The 19,393-nt window shown below is 56.3% G+C and overlaps 2 protein-coding genes across 12 annotated transcripts in view; both read right to left on the bottom strand.

The window, feature by feature from the left end:
- Positions 1 to 585: 585 nt before the first annotated feature.
- Positions 586 to 1,599, bottom strand: Tmem88 (transmembrane protein 88). Its single transcript, XM_004638427.2, has 2 exons — positions 1,349 to 1,599; positions 586 to 1,195 (listed from the first exon to the last, which is right to left on the bottom strand). The coding sequence occupies exons 1-2, from the start codon at positions 1,556 to 1,558 to the stop codon at positions 923 to 925; spliced, it is 483 nt and encodes a 160-aa protein (XP_004638484.1). The 5' UTR covers positions 1,559 to 1,599; the 3' UTR covers positions 586 to 922.
- A 625-nt stretch (positions 1,600 to 2,224) lies between these two features.
- The window catches only part of Kdm6b (lysine demethylase 6B), a 21,234-nt gene continuing 4,065 nt past the window's right edge, over positions 2,225 to 19,393 (bottom strand). The window contains exons 1-24 of one of the 11 annotated variants that reach the window (XM_023723247.1): positions 19,188 to 19,259; positions 16,596 to 16,709; positions 11,617 to 11,736; positions 11,229 to 11,371; positions 10,998 to 11,139; positions 10,702 to 10,800; positions 10,384 to 10,603; positions 10,199 to 10,291; positions 9,953 to 10,114; positions 9,654 to 9,869; positions 9,239 to 9,571; positions 6,922 to 9,149; positions 6,692 to 6,818; positions 6,490 to 6,595; positions 5,413 to 5,618; positions 5,243 to 5,307; positions 5,082 to 5,153; positions 4,841 to 4,989; positions 4,579 to 4,693; positions 4,310 to 4,497; positions 4,002 to 4,143; positions 3,499 to 3,625; positions 3,243 to 3,413; positions 2,225 to 3,133 (exon numbers count right to left, since the gene is read on the bottom strand). In XM_023723247.1, the coding sequence (XP_023579015.1) occupies positions 3,110 to 3,133; positions 3,243 to 3,413; positions 3,499 to 3,625; positions 4,002 to 4,143; positions 4,310 to 4,497; positions 4,579 to 4,693; positions 4,841 to 4,989; positions 5,082 to 5,153; positions 5,243 to 5,307; positions 5,413 to 5,618; positions 6,490 to 6,595; positions 6,692 to 6,818; positions 6,922 to 9,149; positions 9,239 to 9,571; positions 9,654 to 9,869; positions 9,953 to 10,114; positions 10,199 to 10,291; positions 10,384 to 10,603; positions 10,702 to 10,800; positions 10,998 to 11,134 (4,980 nt within the window). In that variant the 5' untranslated portion in view covers positions 11,135 to 11,139; positions 11,229 to 11,371; positions 11,617 to 11,736; positions 16,596 to 16,709; positions 19,188 to 19,259 and the 3' untranslated portion in view covers positions 2,225 to 3,109. The other 10 variants (XM_023723248.1, XM_023723246.1, XM_023723253.1 and 7 more) reach the window with 10 other exon arrangements.

Genomic DNA, 19,393 nt, shown 5'->3' with positions numbered 1-19,393 from the left:
GATGCCAGGGCAGGAATGGCACATCCTATCCTTAAGAGGAAAGGTTTATCTAAGGTCGGGAGCATTCTCAGTACTCTTAACCCTAACCAAATGTCGTGGATGCCAAAGCTGCTTTCTACTTAGAAGGTGGGGATGAGGGACAGGCTGAGCTGTAGATCAACAAGCCCTAGGGTGGGCCCCTGCATCTTCCCTCCCACCCTGCTGATCCAGGATTGTGGCCGGAGGGGATGGAGGGGGTGTCATCCTGCTCCGGAAGGGCCATTGTTTCCCACTCCGGCCTGGCAACACTGAGTTCCTCTAGGCTGAGGTCAGAGAACAGACTTGGGTCCCCAAGGAGAGCTGGACAGGCAGCTCAAACAGGGCCCCTGGACTCTGGTGTTGGGAGGTGACACAGAGGTCAGGGACACAACTCTGGGGTCTGACCAGGAAGAATGGACTAACGAGATAAGGGAAGGCCAGGAGGCTGAAGGATGCTCCAGCCTGTGCATTTGTACTCTGGGAATGTACCCTTGGGAATTCATTTCCTGCTCCTGGGCATTGGGCAGGAATGATGTTTTTATGCCACCCCTTTGTTCATGGAGCACATTCAGTTCAAAAATTCTTTATTGATGTTTGCTCACTTCTCAACTGTCCTTCAGAACTGTAAATACAAGTTGTCTTATTGACTAAGGATGGAAGGGGTGTGTGTGTGTGCAGGGTCCAGCCCAGATAGGATGGATGTGAGTAATAAGAAAATGGGTTTTCTGGGGACATGGGAGTTTTCACTACCACTGGGTCCACAGAAGTTGCTGTTCCCCAAAGGGATGGTAGGACCCAGCTAGGGAAAGGACTGAACAAGGAAGAAGATCACAGGCTTCATCTCAAATCCCTGGGTAGACAGGAAGGAAGGGCAGACATAAGGTCGTTCTTGAGTTGAGGCTTCTCAGACCCAGACCTTTCCTGGTGTGGGAAGAGCTGGGGCCGCTGGTGAAGGCCGAGTTTGCCTGGTCTGCAGGGTGCCCTGGCGCCGCCGATAAAGGGCTCGGCTGTAGGGCACGAGGCAATCAGCCAGGCGGAGGCGGAGGCAGAGACGGCGGTAGCTGGCCAGGGCAAGCACAAGCAGCGGCACGAGCAGCAGGAATCCGGTGACCAGCAGGGCTGTGAAGCCCGGGTCCCGCAGGTGTGCAGTGCATGGGGGTGCCTGGGAGCGCAGGAACTGTGGGAGAAGAAGAGCAGTCAGGCCCAGGCCAACCTGGGCCACGCTGCCGGGATGAAACAGCCCAGTCTGACAGAACTGGTCGCCTGCAGACACCAGCATCGCTACACAGGAAAACCAACCCACACGCACACCCTGGGGTGTAATGCTCACCTGGGAGTGACAGAGAAAGCCAAAGCCCAACATGGTGACAGCAGGTAGCAAGATCGTCCCCAATACCAGCGCGAGCAGGAGAAGGTTGAAGGCAGCCACCAGCAGATTCTGAGCCGTTACCAGCACAGCGCAGGCCCAACAGTCCAGGGGATCCCGGGGTTCTGAGCCTCCACCGAGAACGGGTCGCTGTGCACCAGGGACATCCGCCATGGCCTGGCTGGCTCCCGCCCGGCCGGGTCTGGGCGCTTTTAGCTGGCTTTCCAGCCCCTCCCCCGGCGCAGCCCCTCCCCCCCAATCCTGGAATGCAGCTCTAGGATTAGACACCCCCATACCAAGGAGGGACTAGAGCTCTGGACATTCCACAGGCGCCTCCGGGGAGGGGCTCGTCCTGGCTAGGGTCTGCCCCTTACGTCCCCATCAATCACCGTCTTGGGGCCCTCCCCCGTACCCTGCCCTGCTATCACCACCAGCACGTTATCAAAACAGGGGTTTTTCTGCTTTTATTTTTAATATTAATATTCTCACACAAAAATCACCAAAAATGAGGGTAGGATTGGGAAGACCTCTCTGCCCTTGGGGCAGAGAGACAGTGCAGTGCCAGGGGGTAAGACTGTAAACTCCCCACCCTTCCGCAGCCCCAGTGGGGAACCACTCCCCCCCCAAAGAGAAAACCCCAGAGAAACGCCCCGAGGTGTCCCTGCCCCAGTGAGACCCTGACCCTGGCCTGGGCTGTTTCACACTTAAAAAGAAAAAGAGATGGGGATGAAGGTCCTTATTTTTAAAACTGGCTGGGACTAGGGAGGACAGGGTTCCTTTTCCTCATAGTTCTTTCTTTAAAACTTTTAAATGTATTTATTTATTCATTTATTATTATTATTTTTTTTTACAAAATACCATTTCAGTTCCCACTTCTTCCCCTACAGTACAAGGAGTCGCTCACCCTCAGGCAGAGTCGGGGATGGGTCGGGAATGGGGAGACTGGTCCGAGAAAGTGCAGGACGTAGGGGAGGAGAGCGGGTTTGAGCACCATGAGAGCCCACTGGAGCCGCGGGCAGGCGAAGACGGACAAGCCGGGCAGGCCAGACACGGGCTCAGAGATAGCCCGGCGGTGGGCGGTCCCGGAGGGTCGGGCAGGATGGCTTAGGGGTGTGGGAGGTCGGGTTTTCCCAAAAATGAATAAATAGAGGTGAGTGGGACTGTTATAAATTAAAAATCAAAAACAAAAAAGGACAAAAATACAAATCATAACAAAATGAGTAAAACAGACATGTACAGGGGTCACAGCTAGCATTGGGAAGTAAAAAAGGAAGTTCTGGGGTGGGGTAAAGCCCATAGAAAGAATCTCATTAAAAACCTCGGCTGCCATAATCTATGTACATACACTAGCCGCGTGCATCTGCGCCAGCCGGCGGGCGGGCGGCGGCTGGCAGGCGTGAGGGAACCCGTATGTGACCCCCGCCGCCGCCGGAGCCTGGTCCTTGTGTCTGTTGCTAGAAAGGCCAAAGTCGGTGAGGGGAGGGACTGATGGGCGAGGGGCTACCGGCCCCCTCCCGGTCTCCCTTTTTTTTTTTTTTTTTTTTTTTTTTTTTTTTCCTCTTGTTTAAAAAAAAATTTTTTTTTTCTTAATAAATTAAGCGAGGGGAGCTGCCAATAGGGTGGAAGGGCTGGGCCCGACCCCCTTCCCGGCCAGAGGCGGGACCTAGGTCCAGCCCAGGCGTGTGCTGGTGGCCTGCATCGCCCTGTGGGGCGGGGCGTCCGGCCTCATCGCGACGTGCTGGCGGGGGCCTGCGGGGAGAAAGTGGGCGCGGGCTCAGCGTCTGCCTGTGCTACCTGGGCCGCCAGGCCGCCCCCGGCGCCCCCTCTGGAGCCCCTCGCCCGAGGCCCTGGCCCTCACCAGCGTGAAGGCGTCATAGGCCTGCGCCAGCTCCTCGGTGCGGTACTGCTCCAGCACCACCACACCCTGCAAGCCGGCGCTTCGGCGCCGAGCGCAGCCCTCGCAGTGCACCAGGTACGTGTTGCGGCTGCCGTTCTCACTTGTCACGAACAAGATATTGAACACCTCCACCTGGTGGGGAGGAAGGGATGGTCACCTGGAGAGCCGGTTATTACGGTCACCTCTGGAGCAGGGAAAAGGAAAGGGCTACACTTACGTCACACTCATTGCAGTAGTAGGCAGGCTCATCCTTGACCCGGCCCTGATAAGCAATTTTTTTCCCTGCCCGCACTAGGCTCTCTCGCTGCACCTGGCAGTGCTTCATGGACTGAAGGAGGCAGAACCTGCGAGGAAGAAGCAGGAGAGGCTAGAGAAAGACTGCCTGCAGACTGGTTGGGGCAGGAGGAGCAGAACAAGGGGTCTGTAGGGGTTGGAACTCCACCACTGAGACTGCAGTGCCGTAAGACCTGGGGGGGGGCTGCCTTCTTCAAGCCTACATTCTCTATCCAGGCATCTATAAATTTTAAGTGGCTTTTGTCTATTTAGACCATTGAAAAATAAAAGGTTCTGAGAGCAGAAACTCTTGTCAGCTTACCCAACACACTGCAGGCACTTAGCAGACCAAGAGAGAGGTGAAAAATGGGGGGGGTGTCATACAGGGTGAACAAGGGCAGAGGGCAGGACAAGTGGAAGTGAAATCCCCCCAAACAGGACCCTCACTTGATCATCTTGAACAAGTCGGGGTCGCTGATTTTGACTGTTCGAGCCACATTCCAGGACACATGAATCATGGGCACAATGGATTTGACGTTCTTCACCTCGTTCCACTCATATCGTTCCAGGGCCAGCTGGTACTGATAGGCTGTGGGCCAGAGGGAAACACTACAGGATTCTCAAAGGGGCCCCAACCACCTGGGTCCAAACCCTTCCAGCACAGCTGGCTATCTTCCAAGCCCACCCCTCCCCCACCAGACTCACTCTGTGTGGCCCCACACCCTCACTACACCATGACCGGGCCCAACACTCACCAGTGAGGGGCCCCACGTTCCAGGCAATATTGTTGCACCAGCCAGTGGCCTGAACCCAGTGCACAGTCCCTGCATTAATCCACACAAGGTCTCCTGGGCGCTGCACAAAGCGGTATACAGGGATATTGGAAGCATAGAGATCATCTAGGATAGGCCACCAAGAACCTGTCAAATAGTCCACACCGTGCCTGCAGGGTGGGAAACCAGTCAGGTAAGAACCTTGGGGACCCAAGGTTGGGGCTGTGACAAGGCAAGGGGATGGTACACACCGATCACAGAAGGCACTGATGGTCTCCCAGTAGTGCTCATGCACTGCAAACCATTCACAGTCTCCTGGGCCAATGTTAATATTGACAGAGCAGAAATTGTTGTTCTCTTGGTGGCCTGCAGGTGGTAACAGAGAACAGAGATACCAGGATTGATCAAGGCCTATGGAGTTCGCCTTTCACAGTAACCCTAGCCTTTGCTGCATCAGCATCACCCCCACCTCTCCTGCATTTCCCAGGTCTGTGCTCCAGGTAAGGTACGCACCTGGCGTTCGGCTGCCAGGGACCTTCATGTACAACTGGACAGTGTTCATGCCCAGGATGGTGTGGCCCACGTGGCTGAGCATGTTGCCCGTGGATGTTACCCGCATGAAGGCAGGCAGCTTCAGCAGCTCCTGTAGCTGGGGCTTCCAACTGCAGGGACGAGGGGGCAACCACTGTGAGAAGGAACCTGTGTGTGCTCAGTAGCACTCCTGCCCTAGCTTTGCTGCCCCTGCCCCACTGACCGCTTGGCATCAGACAGGTCGATGTTAGTGCCAAATTTGATGATGTGATGGTTCTTCGGGTCTGGTGCACTGCTGCTGGGGTGAGAAAATACAACACTGGTTGATGGAGAGCCCATGGATGAAAAGAAGTCGTGCCAAAAAGCAGCACAATTGTGACATACCTAGGAGGGGTTCCTGTGGTGCTGTCGGGCTCCTCTGACTCCTCATCCTCACTCTCCTTCTCCTCCTGCTCAGCCAGAGTAGGACGCAGGCTTGGGTCAATGACTCTTCCAGAGCTCTCCCACCATAGCTTGACTCCAGCAGCCAGCCCCTACCCAGGCTCACCCCTCACCTGCAGTGACTCCTGGAAGGACGAGGCCTGGTACTGTGCATACTTGGCAATGGTGGTATGGGAACGGGAGCTCTCACAAGGCCAGATCTGTCGTGTGCCAGTCAGGTCCCAGTTCTCATCTGAGGGCTGCTGCACCTGGGTGCGCACCTCCACAGTGTGCTCACCACTTGCCTCCACCAGCGTCTTGGTGGAGAAAAGGCCCAAGTCTGCAAGGGAGGGTCAAGTAGGACATGGGACAGAGGCAGAGGATGGAGCCCTGAGGATCCAGCTCATTCTTTTCTCCCCTACTTCCCAGGCCTCTGACAAGGTAGACAAGAGGCTTGGAAACAGTCCTCGAGAATGGACTAGAATGCCAGCCCCACAAGGCCAGAAGGGCTGGTCATATAGTAGGCTATGTGCTGCTAAGGAGACATTCAGTAACTGACCAGCTTTTGACTTTTTATCATCTGAACCACTTAACCAAAACAAAGCCTAGAATGTGCTTCAAATAGCTCAGTGTGGCGTATACCAGTATAAAAGAAACCCAAGCGTAACTTCACATTTGTGTAGTTTCCTCTACGTTTATGTTTGAAGATTTGTACATTAAAAGGTTCAAAAAGAGGCTGGGCATGATGGTGCACATCTATAATCCCAGCTGAGTGTGGTGGTGCCTGCTTGTAATCCCAGCACTAGGGAGGCTGAGGCAGGACTGCCATGAGTCTGAGACCAGCCTGGGTTACAGTGAGTTCAAGGCCAGTGCGATGTGCATAATAAGGCCATATATATATATATATATAGCCAAAATCATGGATCTTCAGGGGTTGTGGACAACCTGTATTCTCTTTTTTAATCACCAGGAAAACCAGAAGTGATTCTAACCAGGCCCCAATATATATACGTACCTTTCCCACTTGCCCACTACAAGAAACGTGACATACGGGAGAAAAGTAGTAAGCCACCTCAAACAGCCTATACATGGAACAGGTGAGCTCATTTCAGCCACTAATCTAAGGCCTCAAGTATAGGGGTTCTCACAGGGTTATACCTACCTTTCAGGTCCTCATAACCCTCCCTCTACTTTTGGCCTTCCATACTTACTGAGCCGCAGGGACCCTGCCAGGCCCCGGATCACGGTGATAGGGTTTCGAGGGTCTGTACAGAACTGCAGCAGCACCGGTGAGAAGGCATCTCGTTTGCTTTCCAGCTGAGAAACAAACAGGACAGACCATGGAATGAGGGCCCTATCCCAGGCTCCAAGCACTCCATTACCCCCAGCACCATCTTAGAAACCCACACATACATAGATGCTGGGTGTGGGGGGGTTGAGTTTTTCCCGAGGCAGTTTCTCCTCAGTATTGATCTTCGGTTTTACAGACTGTGCAGGAGAAAGGTAGGATTCTCGAAATTTCCCCTTCACCTTGGCATTCCTGTAGGAGGACATTGGGATAAAGATAAAATCATCAGGGTGATGGGGGGGAAGATTACTTCCAGGCTTAGTGGGCAGCCCTGGGACGACAGCGGCCAACTCACTTGCTGGCACGCACGACATCAGCAGCACAGTGGCTGATGGTGAGGTCTGCCATACGCAGTCTACGTTCTTCCACCTCAGAGGCAATAAAGGTTTCCTTGTCACCACTCTCCACCTTGATGAGCCGGATCTTCAGCTCCTTAGGGGGCCCCTCACTAAGTGAGCGTAGCTTCAGCATGTCAGCACGGCTGACGCCCGGAGGCCCAGGAGCTTCCTCTCGCGTCTTCTTCCCAGGGACAGGGGCTGACGCGGGTGTAGGCTGGGCAGAGGGAGCAGGAGCTGGTGGAAGGGCAGGAGCTGTAGGTGGCTTGGCCTTGGAGGCCCCACCAAGATCAGGCCGGGCCTTCTCACGACCTTGGATCTCCTTGCTTTGCAGGTCCAGGTTCCCCAGCACCCGGCGGCTTTTTTCTTTGGGGGCCTTGGCCTTCACCCTCCCTTCTCGGGGCCGTCGACCAACACTGTCTTTACAGGCCCGCCTGTGCCTTCGGTGCTCCTTCTGGTGCTCCTTCTGGCACCTCTTGCCACTGCCTGGCACTGCCGCTGACACACCACCACTCTCCTCCTTGACATGTGCAGGGGGCGGTAGTCGTTCAGCCATACTGTCCAATGGGTCTACTGTATCCACTGGGTCTCCTGGATCGATGGCACTCCGGCCCACCCGCTCCACCAGGGTTTCACAAGCCCGACTGATCTCTTCTAGCACCTCAGACTCAGAGCGAGGAGGTGGCAGTGGCAAGGGTGGGGGTGGCTGGGTGGGGGTCGTAGGACCCGGGGCTGGCTCTTCACCCGCCCTGTGCTCCCGGGCCCAGGGCCCGCCTGAGGTAGAAAACTGAGATGACAAGGAAGCAGAGGGCTGTGGGGAGCCCTGGGCACTAGGGGCCACTGAGGTGGGTGGTGGGGCAGTAGCACCTGATGGGGGGCCAGGGGAATACTGACTGGTAGGCAAGGGCCCAGGCCGGGCGGAAACTGCTGCTTCATTCCCCCGGTAACAGTACTTCTGTCCCTCTAGCACACAGGCCAAGGATTTAAGCAGGGTGGCCGGGCTAGCAGACGGAGGTGGTACAGGTGGTGCTGGCTGTGGTTGGGAGGGTGGAGGGAACTTGGCTAGAGGTGGTGGTGGTGGTAGGGCTGGTGGTGGCTTCTTCTCCTCTTCTGGGGTGGTAGCATTGGCAGTGGAAATGGTGGTGGCAGCAGTGGTGGTGGTGGTGGTGGTAGTGATGGTGGTGGTGGTGTCAGCAGTAGTGGTGGCAGCAGTGGTAGTTGGGGCTGTGTCACTAGGGAATGGAGGCTGTAGAGATGCAAAGGATTCCTTCAGTGGGGGTGGGGGAGCCACCCCTGCCTCTTGTTGCTGTTCTTCCTCCTTTCGGATGGATTCATCCAGCATCTTCATAATGTTAGCCAGCCCATCAGGGAGGATCTTGAATTCAGCTGGTTCTTCAAATTGGTCCTCCAGTGGGGTTGGGGGAAAATCAAAAAGTTGTGGGCCTCGGGCAGGCAGTTCCCCAACCCCAGGCGGCACAGGCTGAGGGGCTTTACTCAGGGGGCCTGGGAGTGACCCCGGCTCCACCTCGGGGGTCTTTGGGAAGGAGACCCCGGGCCGTGGGCTCTCCGAGCGCCTGAAGCTTCCTGAGGTATTTTGGTGGCAGGAGGAGGGAGGAACTGGAGGCAGGGCAAGGGTAAGGGGTGCAAGAGGTGGATCCTGGGGGCTCAATGTTGGACTGGGTGGCCGGGCAAGGGATTCTATATTTCTGGACAGATAAGGTGGAGAGAAGGGCACAGGCCCTGTAGGGCTGCTGCTGTGACTGCCATTGTTGTTGCTGCTTCTGCTGCTGCTGCTGGTGCTTGGGGGAGTGGGAGGGGTGTGCGAATCCTGAGTGCCCACAGAAAAGCGAGGAGCTGGAGGCCCTAAGAAGCCCTCACGAGGAGGAAGGGATGATGGGGTAGGGCGAGGGGGTCCTTCAGCCCCAAAGAAGAGTTCCTCCAAGATCTCTCCATCTTCTCGGGCTCCCCGGCAGGCTGAGCCCTTCAGCCAGGAAAGTGGTGGTGGTGGACGCAAGAGGCGAGGACAGTGGGGTGGGGGGGGTGAAGGAGGCCCAGGTAGCAGGGGCAGGTGATGAGTGGCAGTGGGAGCCGCCACAAATGGTTTCCGGCTACTGTGTGCCAAGGGCCCCGGGCGGCCCTGATGAGGGGAGACCTCCAGCGCGGGAGTTTGGTAATGGTCAGAGCCAGGCTGCAAGTACAAGATGGGGCAGTCAGAGCACTGCTCTAGCCACCTCAGAAGCTCCACCTCAGGCAAGCCCACCCGAAATCAGCACTCACAAGGCCTGGGCTTGACTCCACACCCCGGAGTCCGGTGTTGCTGCTGGTGGTGGTGATGCCAGGGAGGCCAGGGGGCCGGGAAGGGGCATAAGGCACACAGGCGGTAGTTGCTGCTGGTGAAACACTGGAGTCCATCCGCGACCTCTGAACTCTGCTCTCTCTAAGGTCACTTCCGGGGGGACGGGTGGTAGGCAGGCAGCCATGGCTCTCTGCTCCTGGGGGGCGGGGGCCGGGGCCTGGGGGTGCAGCTGGGACCAGCCGGTGGCTGGGGGGATGGGTGGTGTAGGCTGGAGATGGGTATGGATATGGGTGAGATAGCGAGTGCCGCTGCTCCTATGGAAGATAAATAAAGACACAAATGAATAATGAAAAGCATGGAACTTGCAAATAAAATGTTGTCAATAATTGGATTTACCTGACGCTCTGGGGGTCCTGAACCCTTGCGCTCAGGGCCCCAGGTATCTCCATGCAGGGTATTCCACAGCCCTGGCTTGGTCAGCTGAAACGGTGGGCTGGCAGGCAGGCCAGAGAGAGGTGGGGGTGGTGGTGGCGGGGGCGGGGGTGGCGGTGGTGGCGGTGGTGGTGGTGGTAATGGTGGTGGAGGCAGTGGCAGCCCAGGGGGGAGGCCAGTCTAAAAGAGACAAGGTTATGAAAATCTTAAGTCCTTGTCCCAGAACTGTATACTCTTGTCTGTTGGCCCACCTACAATCATACCTGTTCAGAGCTGCAGCCTCTCCTGCGCTTGCCCCCAGGGCTGAGGCCCTCTTCCCCTGAGGGGCCTGACAGTGCTGCAGCAGGCACAGGCTGCACCACTGGGGGTTCAGCAGCTCGCTTCACTGGAGGGCCACCCCTCTTGGCCCCATAGTTCCGCTTGTGCTGAGGACAAAGAGAAGAGAGTGACTGGCACAGGTGCAGGCTTTGTGTGGCCCTCTTCCTTAATCCACCTACCCCCAGCCTCACCTCAAGGTGCAGCAAGTTCCACACTTGCTCCAGCGGGGGCAGGATCTTGGCTCGATGTTGGCAGGAGCCAGCATGAAAGTTCCAGAGCTGGGCCTAGGGATGGGAGTTAACAGAAAAATATGCAAGTTGGGAGCCCTGAGCTAAGGCATAACACAACCCCTACTTCATCCTCTGCCTCATCTTACCTGCTGTAGTCGGCCAATGCGGGGCCCCAGCTCAGCAAAGCTTCCCCCATACCGAAGGGCACTATGGTAGCAGCGTATGGCCTCCTCACTGTCATGCTCTGATTCATACAGCTGCCCAAGCTGTTCCCACAGCCCTGGCTGTGCTGGCTCCCGGAGCAATGCCTGTACACAGCCATGCAGAGATTCCAGCTTCCCATGAAGGGGTCTTGGAGTGGGTGTCCTACAGAACAGAATGGGTTCAGGAAAGTCAGGTTTGGAAAAACTTTGTGAAAGCTCCAACCTTACTCCTACCTCAGAACCTTTGAGTTCTCCACTTACCCTGGAGCATAATATGGTTTGTTGGGGTGCCCAGAGCTACTGCCATGTGAAGGGGGTAGGGGAGCAGGGATCGGGGGGTGCCCAATGCTTGCTGAGCATCTGAAGAAAGAAAACGTTTGTTATATACACAAGTAGGAGCAGTCTTGTCCCTAGAAGTAGGGGACTGAGAAAATAAGAACAGCTGAGGATGACACGGAGCCCCTGAGTATGGCAAAGACCCTTGGAAAATGACACAGAAATGGAAGACTGGGAGAGAAGCGCCTAGAGAAAGAGGGATATGTGGCCCAAGGTCTCACCTGCCTCCAGGCAGCCATGCACTACGAGGAGGGGGATGGGGCGGGCAGGAGCTCCAAGCCCCAGAGCAGCTCAGGCCCCCAAGGGCAAAGGCTTCCCGAGCAGCGCGGGCCCCTGGAGGGTCCACTGCCCGATGCATCCAGCCTAGATCAGGAGAGATTATGCTCTTACTGGGAGCAAAACCAGTGTCCTCAGTGTAGGCTCAGCCAACCCATCCCAGCCTTCCCCCTTACCAGGTCAGCAGTGGCCCCAGGAACCCTGGAGATGGAGCTCGGCCCCCTGCCCCAGCTCTCTGGGAGGATGGTCCGGCTCCAGCCGCTCTGACAAGAGTGCCCACTGTCCCCAGATGGCAGCCCCTGACCCTTCACAGAAGATACTAGAGAAAAGAGGAAAAGGAGTACAGTAAGCCGATCAGCACAGTCAAGGGCCCAGAAGCTGGGCTGGGCTGTCTGTGGCACCCACAGATTTTTCATTTGTGGAGACCCTTTCGCCCTAACAAGCCCCAAGAGGAACATGAGAAATAGAGTGGCTAGAAACTGGGACGACAGGGAGGGAACTGGATGGCGAGTGCAAACCGGTGGGAAACCCAACAGGACCAACCCAAACGCCGCGGTTGCTTACCCGGCCCGTGTGGGAGCGTCCTTTCGCAGCGTCGGTGAGCTTCAGAGAACTAGCCAATCACAGGACTTCCTCTCTTCCCAAAAGGCCAATCATCACCCGTGTCTCCGCCTCAGTAACAGCCTGACCGGAACCAATAGGAGCAAGGTTAGCCCCGCAGGCAGCGGCAGGGGGCCGGGAGGGGAGGGTAGCCGAGCCGGTCAAACCGGCTCGGCCCCAGGTGACCCCGATATGACCTCGCGGCTCCCACCTGGGGTCCCCACCGTGGATGTGACACCTGGGCTGGCAGGGCAATAGCGGTAAGCAGGCTGGCTGGTCAAGACCCGTGCGGGTTAAGGTGATATATCTCACCAGCCGGCCTGGGAGGACAGCGCTAGTCGCCACTCTAACACACCGACAGAACGGACCATGATCCTGGCGAGACGGCACGAGTCACCCCCTGCCCCGCCACTGCGGAGCCGGCCCCCTGTGCTCGTTAGAACTGCTCGGGGGTAGTTGGGCACCAGGTCATAGCGATTCCGGCACCCAAACCCTTCAGCGGCGCTACGAGAGCGCTCCATCTCCATCGCCTACACCGTTCCCAAACCAAGATCAAGTTCCCAGCCTCATACCTAATTCCTCCACTTCCCTTGGCTCTCTCAGTCAATACCAACAGACGCACTCCAAACCAGACCCTCTTTAATCCCCCAACTTCTGAGAAGTTGCGCACCGTGGTCCCGAGTGTCCCCGCTCGCGTGGCTCCTGTATCCTCTATGCCCTTTCCCTGCCGGAGCCACGCGGTCCCCACGGCCCACGTGGCCCCCACCCCCCCAAGGAGGGGGGGGATTTCGGGGGTTGCCCGTGACGTGGCTACTTGCGCAGCGGAAGCGCGGTGTAAGTGTGTGTGTGTGTGGGGGGTCCTTATGGAGGGAAGAGGGCGGGGCTCGACAGGCAGTGACATCACCCCTGTCCCACTCTCACCGCCTACTACTTAAAGAACCCAGAACGTTTCGTTTCCTCCTTCGTGCCCCCCCCTTCCCGTAGATGCTGGCTCGACCCACGGCGGACATAGCGCTCCCCTGTCCTGGACACCTTCTCTTTAGCCCTGGCTAGTCTTTCTGACCTCTCTCGGGCCAGGAGCTGCATCCCGAGCCTACCCCGAATTCCCGCAGGTAGGGAGCCGGCTCCGCTCCCAGGATCGGTCCACTGAGAGTCTAGAGTACAAAGAACCGCGAGAGGCAAGAGTAGAGTACAAAGCGACGGGGGCGGGGCCAGCGCTCCAGCTGGAGCAAGCACTGGGCAGGAAGCCGGGGGAGAACGCGCGGCCAGGGGTTGGGGGCGGCTGGAAAGTTCGCCTTCGCTTAAAAGTGTGCGCTGTGGGGAAATTTCCACCCAACCCACAAATGTAGAAGGATTTCTGGTGAAAACAGCCCTCCCTCCCGCAGAGGCAGTGTCATCTGTTTTCATGGAAGTGCTTGGACCTTACAGGTCCCGACGTGCTGCTCTGCGGCGAGCCCTGGTGGACACTCGCGCTTCTCGGTCCGCTCCGAGGTTCACACGGAGTTTCTGTTACAACTCTACCTCAGAGGCAGCAGCTTTCCTATAAATTATCAATCCCTAGACGAGTACAATGCTTAACTGGTTGAGTAGAACGCAGGCTGGCTGCCACCCACGATCTGCAGGGACCCACCGACCAGAGTGGGCAAACGAGGACCTGGCAGACTAGGTGTCAGAGAAGCAGATCCCTACTAAGGAAGTGGTGCCCACAGCACAGCCAGTTACCAGGAAATGCAGCTTCCCTTTCTACGACGATGACACTTTCCCTCTGCCACTTCCCCTTTCCCACGGGGAACTGACTCAGCTTTCCCTAAACTAGCTAGTCCTAGCCTCCAGGACTTCAACTTTTATCTACAACCCCTACGCCAGCATCTGGGAATACAATGCCCTCCCTTGAGGACGAAACTTCCTGTGCACTAAACACACTTACTCTAGCCAGCTGCTTCTGATGCTTGCCCCCACCCCGGACCCCCCACCCCCGGCTCTCACTTGGGGCCTGATTCAGGCTTGGGGTGGCGGTGTGTGAGTCAGCCAGAAAACCTTCCCCCTATTCCCACTGACTCAGCCCCGCCTCCCTGAACTCAGACACACAGTCACAGGCAGACACAACTCTTCAGCCCACACACTGCTCACCACCAGTCCCGCGGAATTTCCCCCTCTTCTCTTCCCCATGACGGCTCCTCCCCGCGCGGGGTAACCCCGCGGCCGCCGCACGCACACCTGTTCCCAGGCCCGCTGGCGGTGGCAAGCTCGCAATGAACTCTCACCACTCTCGCTACTGGGTAGAAATAGCCCTCTCTGACTCCCGGTGTCCACACTAGCCGAGAGGAGGAGACAAATACAGGCAGGCACAAAGACAAGACACTCACCGATTTCTCGAAGACAGATGGAAGATAGACGCACGAGGCCAAAACCAAGCTGGGAGGGTGACACGCTCCTGGGGCAGACATTCCAGACTTCTCTAACCGATCCACAATCCCGAACTAGCAGTTCCGAAAGGGTTAATTCCGCTCCCTCCTTGGGCACGCCCCCTCCATCCGGGCACTCCCGGCAGAGCCTAACTCCGCCCCCTCCATCCGGGCTCTAGACTCGCGGACTTTAACCTACCCCCTCCTTCTTGAGCCCCTAGAGAAAACCACTCCATCAATCATACCTACTTAACTCTCTCTGGGCTTGAGGCCGAGGAGCCCCTCCGCAGAGAGCCCAGCCACGCAGGACTCGTCTAAGAGGCCAGCCATGTGCACATAAAGTCTCAGGACGGCCAAAGACAAGACCCTGCTGCTGGGGTTTTACCAGACAAGCACGGGTCAGCCGCACCGGGCCGGCTCAGGACCCCGGCGGCAACCCGCTTCCCGCCTGTCCCGATATTGTCTGGTGGAGGCCAGGTGCTAAAGGCTCGTTTCTTACCTGGGAGAAGGCGAGGCGGGGGGTGTGGGGGACAGAAGCGCCGCCGGCTGAGGCTCTGCTGTGACTCAGCCGCCCGGGCAGGCCGCCCGCCCGGGATTCCCTTCCCCAGCCTTCCCCCGCGACCGGCCCCTCCCCGCCCCCCACCGAGGAGTGACAGTGCTGGCCTTGGCCCGCTATGTGTCACTGCGGGCCTTGTGTCTGCCTCTGACTGGGCGCTGTGTTCACTAGTCTGTCTGACAAGGTCGGTTGTGTGTGGGTCCAGTTGTCTGCCTCTTGGGCGCACCTGCATATCTGCTCATCTTGCCTCGCTCAGTGCCTGTGTCTGACGCGTTCCTGTCATTATCCCTGTCTACATGACTCCACGGGGCTGTCTCTGTCTGTGTGTCTCCCTGGCTCCTGTCTCGGTCTTTTGTCTGGGTCTGCCTCTGTATCACTAGGGTGATCACGTGTGTCTCTGCACATGTCTTTCTGTGTTTGCCTTCATGTTCCTGAACAGAGTCAGAGCATACATTGGAACAGGCTGACCCAGCTGACTCCTTGCCTCACTCCCTTGAATCCTGGCATCTTTCTGGACCAGTGATCCTTCTTTTTGAGTCGGGGGGGGGGTGCTGTCTTCAATTAAATTCAGCCCCATTCCTAAACATTCTTGCTTATTCTCACGTCTCCCATTAGAACAACTGCTAGCACTTGGTGAATACTTGTTATATGCTACACACTGTACTAAACATTTTACAAATTAATTTCCCCAAATTTGAACATAAGCGGCACTCTGATTACTCCATTTGGTAGATGAGGAAACTAAGGCTCTGGGAGATTAGGTAATCTGTCCATGCTGATCGTGCAAGTGGCTGAAAGAGCTGGGCTTCTTTCTAGAGCCACATCCTAACCACTCTTCTACACTGATTCTGTCCACTGGCTGTCCCTTGGTTTTATTCTCAAAAGACCATCTCCTGGGCCAGCCTTCCTCAGCTCTATCCTGTTACCATCCAAAATTTTTCACGTCCTCTAAACAAGATATGGATAGGAGGCTGTGCAGTAAATCTTAGAAACCATGGGTTTCTTGGCAATGAAACTCATTCAGTTAACAGAGTCATTCAGCACAAATCCACAGAAGCGCCCCAATGTACAAATCATCATGCCAAACAGAGGCATAAAAGACAACAGCCCCACTCAAGAAATTCAATGAGGAGGGAGGGCTGGCAAGGTAGCCCAGCAAACTAGGCATCTGCTTAGGCAAGCATAGGGAATGGGTTCAGTCCTTGCCGCCACATGCCAAGATGGCCCTGGGAGGCTGAAAGGAGGATCGCTACGAATCTGAGCTGCACAGTGAGACCCTGTACCAAATAAACTATAGGATATACAAAAAAATTTTAAAGAAATTCAGTGAGTAATAAGAGCAATGTACACTCCAAGAATTTAAGTTCTTGCCTTAAAGAGGAATCTCCTACAAAGGAAAGAGGAACACAGCAGGGCCTAAGGCAGAGAACTGGCAAAAAGAATGAAGGAAGCAGAAGAGAAATAAGACTTAAGATTCTGGGAGCAAATGGGATGGATGGTGCAGGAGGGAGAGAATGGGACAGAAACGGATCTGGGAGGGAAAATGAGACGCTAAGATTGCCATGGCTTAGTCCGTTGTGGCAATGATCTTCCCACATCAGTTTCCATACAACTTTCATAAGCCAAGCTACTCAACAACATACAGGACCAAAGCCCTCTCCCTCCCAAGAAGAAATTATTCCCGGGGTATCTCACATATCCTGTACTTTCAGCTTACAAACAATAGTTTAATTCAATCAGCAACTGATTTGTAGCAGTGGGTATGTGGGGTAAAGTAATTTGGTGGTACCGGAGAGGTGGATAAGGTACAAAACTAAACTATTCATAGGCGATAGAAGCACCATAAACCAGGAGGGCTGAACCACTTAAACACACATGGTAGGGGAAGGCTGAGTTGGACTGGACCATTCTGAGCAGTAAGCATGATATAGATCATATCAAGCATTTTCAAGCATGGAGGGCACTCAAGGGGCCAGACTTACCAGATGGAGCTTGGTGTGCCCTGTCTCATTGGAACCAGCACCCCAGGAGTGGGGTGTAGCAGACCTCAGAGGGGTAGATAGTGCTATCAGCCTGGCATGGTGCCTTGGGGGAACCTAAAAAAAAATAAATCAGTCATAAGTGGAGTCTCCCAGGATAGAGGATTTCCTTGTGCTCCCTCCCTCAGGAGAAATTTGGGTCTGGTGATTAGAGGAGATGGGAGAACTGGTTTCCATGGTGACCAGGAAAAGCCATCCCCAAAGTGGTCCTCCAACCTTCCCCTTCAGGAAGCAGCCTGGAGCAGATGGTAGTGAAGTGTGCTACAGCATCTGAGTAAGTTTACAGTGGACAACAAACCATAGGTCACTCTTCCCACAGGACCTTCTTGCTAAGACTAGCAGCATCTCTTCACCCAAGCCAACCTCTGTCCTGGCCTCAGGGTATGCAGGCCCTCTTCCTTCAGTTCTGCTGGCTTTAACCAAGAGGTTCCTCACCAACCTTATCCAGACACCAGGCAGTCAACTCCACCCTCTGGACTCTGCCCCCTCCCCTTCCCCTAAGGCGGGTGCAGGCAGGTCTTGGTGAGCAGCACAGGTGGCCAGACTAGATGAACGGGCCCAACAGGGAGGAGCCTTCCTCCTCTGCAGCAACTATCACTCTAGGCCTAAGCCTGGAAATGGCCTGGGCTGCCCCCCTCTATCCCACCCTCAAGGCCATATCCTGTTTCCCCATCACCTCCTTCCTCTCTATGGCCCAAGAAGGTGACAGAGGCCCACTCCCTTCTCTCCAAACCCTCAGAGACAAAGAGATCCTTTAAGTTCAGGGCCAAGAATCAAGTATCCATCTAGGGGTCAGTCCTCAATCAAACCTAACCTCAGACATTCCTCAGGAACCTATGTTTTCTATTCCCTAAACCATGGCTCTTAGCCTGTGGACCCAGACATTTTGGCTCCCAGTACAGTCTCCATTCCTTGTCTTTCCAGCCCTCATCTTCCCCCTGCCCCAGAGTCTAAGGCCTCCGGCCCCCAGCCTCCATGATGCAATGTGCTGCAAGCTTCTGTGGCTGCTGATGACACTGCCCCCAGGGAAGTGTTATGTGTAATACAACCAAAGCCCCTCACCAGAGTAGTGGTCAGCTGCAGGCTGTGAAAGCCAGGCAGCAAAGGCCCTTCTGCTGGAAAGGGGTTGAAGCTAGAACTATCCCAGACAGGGAGGGAGGTTCAGAATGTAGAACTAGGGAGTAAAAGCAAGAGCATATTTGTGGAGTTGACAGTATTTGTGTTGTGGTTGTATTGGAGGGAAAGAGTGCTGGGGAAGGCCTGGCTTAGGGAGAGGAGAGTTGCTAGGTCTTAGGATGAATCAAGAGAAGTGAGCAGCCAAGGTGGTGGGGTAGGTGAGGGGTGTCTGGATACCAGAGTGGGGGAGGGGCCAACAGCCATGTAAAAGGCCAACTCCAGAGATCTAATCCCTCACCAGCCCTGGCCCCAAGTAGGAGGCTGTAATTCATCTGTCCAACAGCTGGGGTGGGTGTGTGATGGGGGGGCATGTGGATAGGAAAGGGGAGCTGGGGGAGGGGCCAGGGCCTTCTTGCACACAGAGCCAAACAACAAAAGAGGAAGCTGAAGGATCAGCTCCCAAGGGTCCAGGCCAGGCTGTTGATCTGCAGGTGGCCCCCACCTGGTGGCCAACAAGACTGTAGTTTTGACTCAAAAATTCTTAGCCAAGAAGTCAATGGATACAAAGGTGGTATCCTGGTGAAAGCCCAGGCTGAGCAACCCCCAGGTGGGCTGTCACTCCTCCTACCTCCCCAGCTGCAGCACAGTCCCGCACCAGACAGGCCCTACAACAGACAGCCTCAAATGCCCTGCTCACCAGCCAAATCTCCACAGACACGGCCTGCCGGCTCCCCCTCCCGCCCGCTCAAAGTGGCAGCGGCCACACCAAGGCTGTCCCTTTAAATCATTACCACCTCTGATTGTGTGGACGAACCAAGGGCCCTGCCCCCCGGGCAGGCAACTTGCCACCTCCCCCCACCACGAGTCCCCAGAAATGTGAGGGACGTTTAAAGGGACAACGGAGAGGCAGCTGGGTCTCTAACCGCCCCCCCCATCCCCACCTTATATACACTCACAGCCTCTCTCCCCAGGAACACAAGGCGCCCCTGCCCTCCAGAGGGCCCCCCAAATTCCGGTTCTATCCACACCCCTAGAGACTGCTAAAAGGAGAAAGGGGGCTAGAAGTGGGGGAGTAGGGAGCTGGGGTAAGGAGGTAGAACAGGGACTCCCTCCTCCCTCAGAGCCCCAGGGGACAAGCCAGAAGGGAAGGAAGAGCCCAGAAAACAGCAAGACACAGCCCCGAAAGGTGCCTCGGGCAGACCTGGGGCGCACAGGCTGTGGGGCGAGGGGAAGAGTCAAGCTGCACGAGACGGCGGGTGGCGCGGCCAGCGGGCGACAAGCCCAAGTGGGGGAGTGGAACAGGGAGGACTCGGAAAGAGGCGAGACCGAGAAAATGGGGAGACTGAAAGGGGGAAAGGGGTCATCCGGGAGGGTATAGAGGAAAATCGGAGAGGGGAGGGCAAGCCAGGCTGGGGTTACCTGCTGGGTGTCTGTCCCCCGGCGGTGCCCCCACAATCCGGGTAGGGAGGGGGGAAGCAGCGGGGAGGGGGGAGTGGGGGCTGGGGGGGGCGGGGGAGACGGTCCCTCCTCTGCCTCCTGGGCCTGCCCCGGCGCTTGCAGCCTCTGCCTCCCTCCCTCCTCCTCCCCGTCCCTGAGTCCCGGAGTCAAACAAAGAACTGTAGCAG

The sequence above is a fragment of the Octodon degus genome, unplaced genomic scaffold (genome assembly GCF_000260255.1).
Source record: "Octodon degus isolate 3935 unplaced genomic scaffold, OctDeg1.0 scaffold00098, whole genome shotgun sequence".
Taxonomy (NCBI): domain Eukaryota; kingdom Metazoa; phylum Chordata; class Mammalia; order Rodentia; family Octodontidae; genus Octodon; species Octodon degus.
This window is presented reverse-complemented; position numbering and strand designations above follow the sequence as displayed.

Excerpts from the sequence above, each read along its gene's own strand:
- Tmem88 (XM_004638427.2), bottom strand. The coding sequence starts at position 1,558 with ATGGCGGATGTCCCTGGTGCACAGCGACCCGTTCTCGGTGGAGGCTCA. Across the intron at positions 1,196-1,348 it reads GCTTTCTCTGTCACTCCCAG|TTCCTGCGCTCCCAGGCACC; the intron begins GTGAGCATTACA and ends CTTCTCCCACAG.